Raw genomic sequence first — 1,462 nt, forward strand, 5'->3', positions numbered from 1 at the left:
AATGTTTTAAACGAGGGTTTTATCGAAAGACGACAGTTTTCGGATATTTATCTTCGTCGTGTCTTATCCATTTTTCTTTATTCCGATAAAAGAATTGATTAAAATGAGAAAAACATTTTAAGATATAATATTTAAGATATAATATTTCAGAAGACGATGTTAGTATTCTCAAATGTCAAAATATTCCAAATTCCTTTTATGTCAAAGTTGATTAATGGTAATAATGACTGAGAAATTTTCTTACAAGACAAAATTAATTACGAACTTCGCGAAATACGATTGTCCGACGCTTTCGTACGAACTCCTGTGTTAAACTTGATATTGCATATCAACTTCATTATGTATCATAAAGCATGCTACAAACAAGAGTTCCGTATTGTGTGTTATTCGCTCGCATGTTAGACACACGTGTTTTCGCAAATGTTTCCACTTCTATCTGAATTGTTTCGAATAACTGAAAAAGTCCTTTTTCGCAGCTGCGATCGCAGCCTCATACTTTTGCAAAATAAGAGCCTTTAACGATGTTTAGCCAAAGTACTTGCTTGCGAAACTCTTTAATCGCGCACGAAGACGAACTCGTTATAATGATTCCAACGATTCTCTTCAGAATCCACTCCAGGTTTCAGTTGCTCGGAGTTGCTCCCAGCGGTGCCGGAGCCGCAGCTGCCCGCTAGTCTGAAGCCCTGCTCCTGCAGCATGTCGAAGGCCTGTTCGATGACGCTGTGTTTCAGGAAAAAGCGGGATGTATAGCGATCGGACATGCCATGATCAGGATCGCGACTTTCGTTCAGCGTTTCGCCAAAAACGTCCCGACAGAGCGCCACGCGGCCGCACACGAGGATCCTTGAGAGCTTGCGGAACTTGACGTCGGCCAGACCCTCGCGGCCAAAGGCAAAGCTGCCCCGATAGCCGATGGTGATGTATCCTGGTGCGCGTTTGCCAATTGCGCCGCCAATTTGTCCGCCGGAATCTGTATTCTCCAAAATTGCTTTCTCTAAACCAGGCAGACCATAGAAATTCGCTTCCTGTTTGAGCCTCTCACGTTCACGAAAACCTTCGGGTAAAATGAGTGCCTGATTGCGCAGAAAGTCCAATACATAACGGAAGAGTACGCCATCGCGATCCAGAAAATATTTGCCTTTGGCATCCTTTTCCACAGTGAATTTGCCAGTGAAGAGTGCCGCCAGATGCGAATCGCTCTCGCGAGTCAATGTAGTCAAAGCAGTGGTGTAGAAGACGCCGCCCACGTTCAACTCTACCACGCTTGGCATCGTTTCCTGTTGCTCCTGGTCTCCCATGCTGCGATTGGAGTGACGTAAGAGAGAGAGAGAGAGAGAGAGAGAGAGAGAGAGAGAGAGAGAGAGAAGAAGACGGTAGACGAGTCGTCGGTCGGCGGTACGGACCGAGTAGTAAGTAGTACTTACGTCCGACCGAAGTAAGAATACGAACCAACAAAGTAGGA

General features: G+C 45.1%; 1 protein-coding gene across 1 annotated transcript; it reads right to left on the bottom strand.

The window, feature by feature from the left end:
* Positions 1–554: 554 nt before the first annotated feature.
* On the bottom strand, positions 555–1,298 carry LOC105620638 (BTB/POZ domain-containing protein KCTD16). The gene has a single exon (XM_012202127.1). It carries the CDS (start codon positions 1,296–1,298, stop codon positions 555–557), a length of 744 nt encoding a protein of 247 aa, XP_012057517.1.
* Between the last annotated feature and the right edge of the window lie 164 nt (positions 1,299–1,462).

This window comes from Atta cephalotes (assembly GCF_000143395.1).
Source record: "Atta cephalotes unplaced genomic scaffold scaffold00028, whole genome shotgun sequence".
Classification (NCBI taxonomy): Eukaryota; Metazoa; Arthropoda; class Insecta; order Hymenoptera; family Formicidae; genus Atta; species Atta cephalotes.

What these genes read in the sequence shown, in the direction of transcription:
- LOC105620638 (XM_012202127.1), bottom strand. Translation starts at nt 1,298, where the DNA reads ATGGGAGACCAGGAGCAACAGGAAACGATGCCAAGCGTGGTAGAGTTG.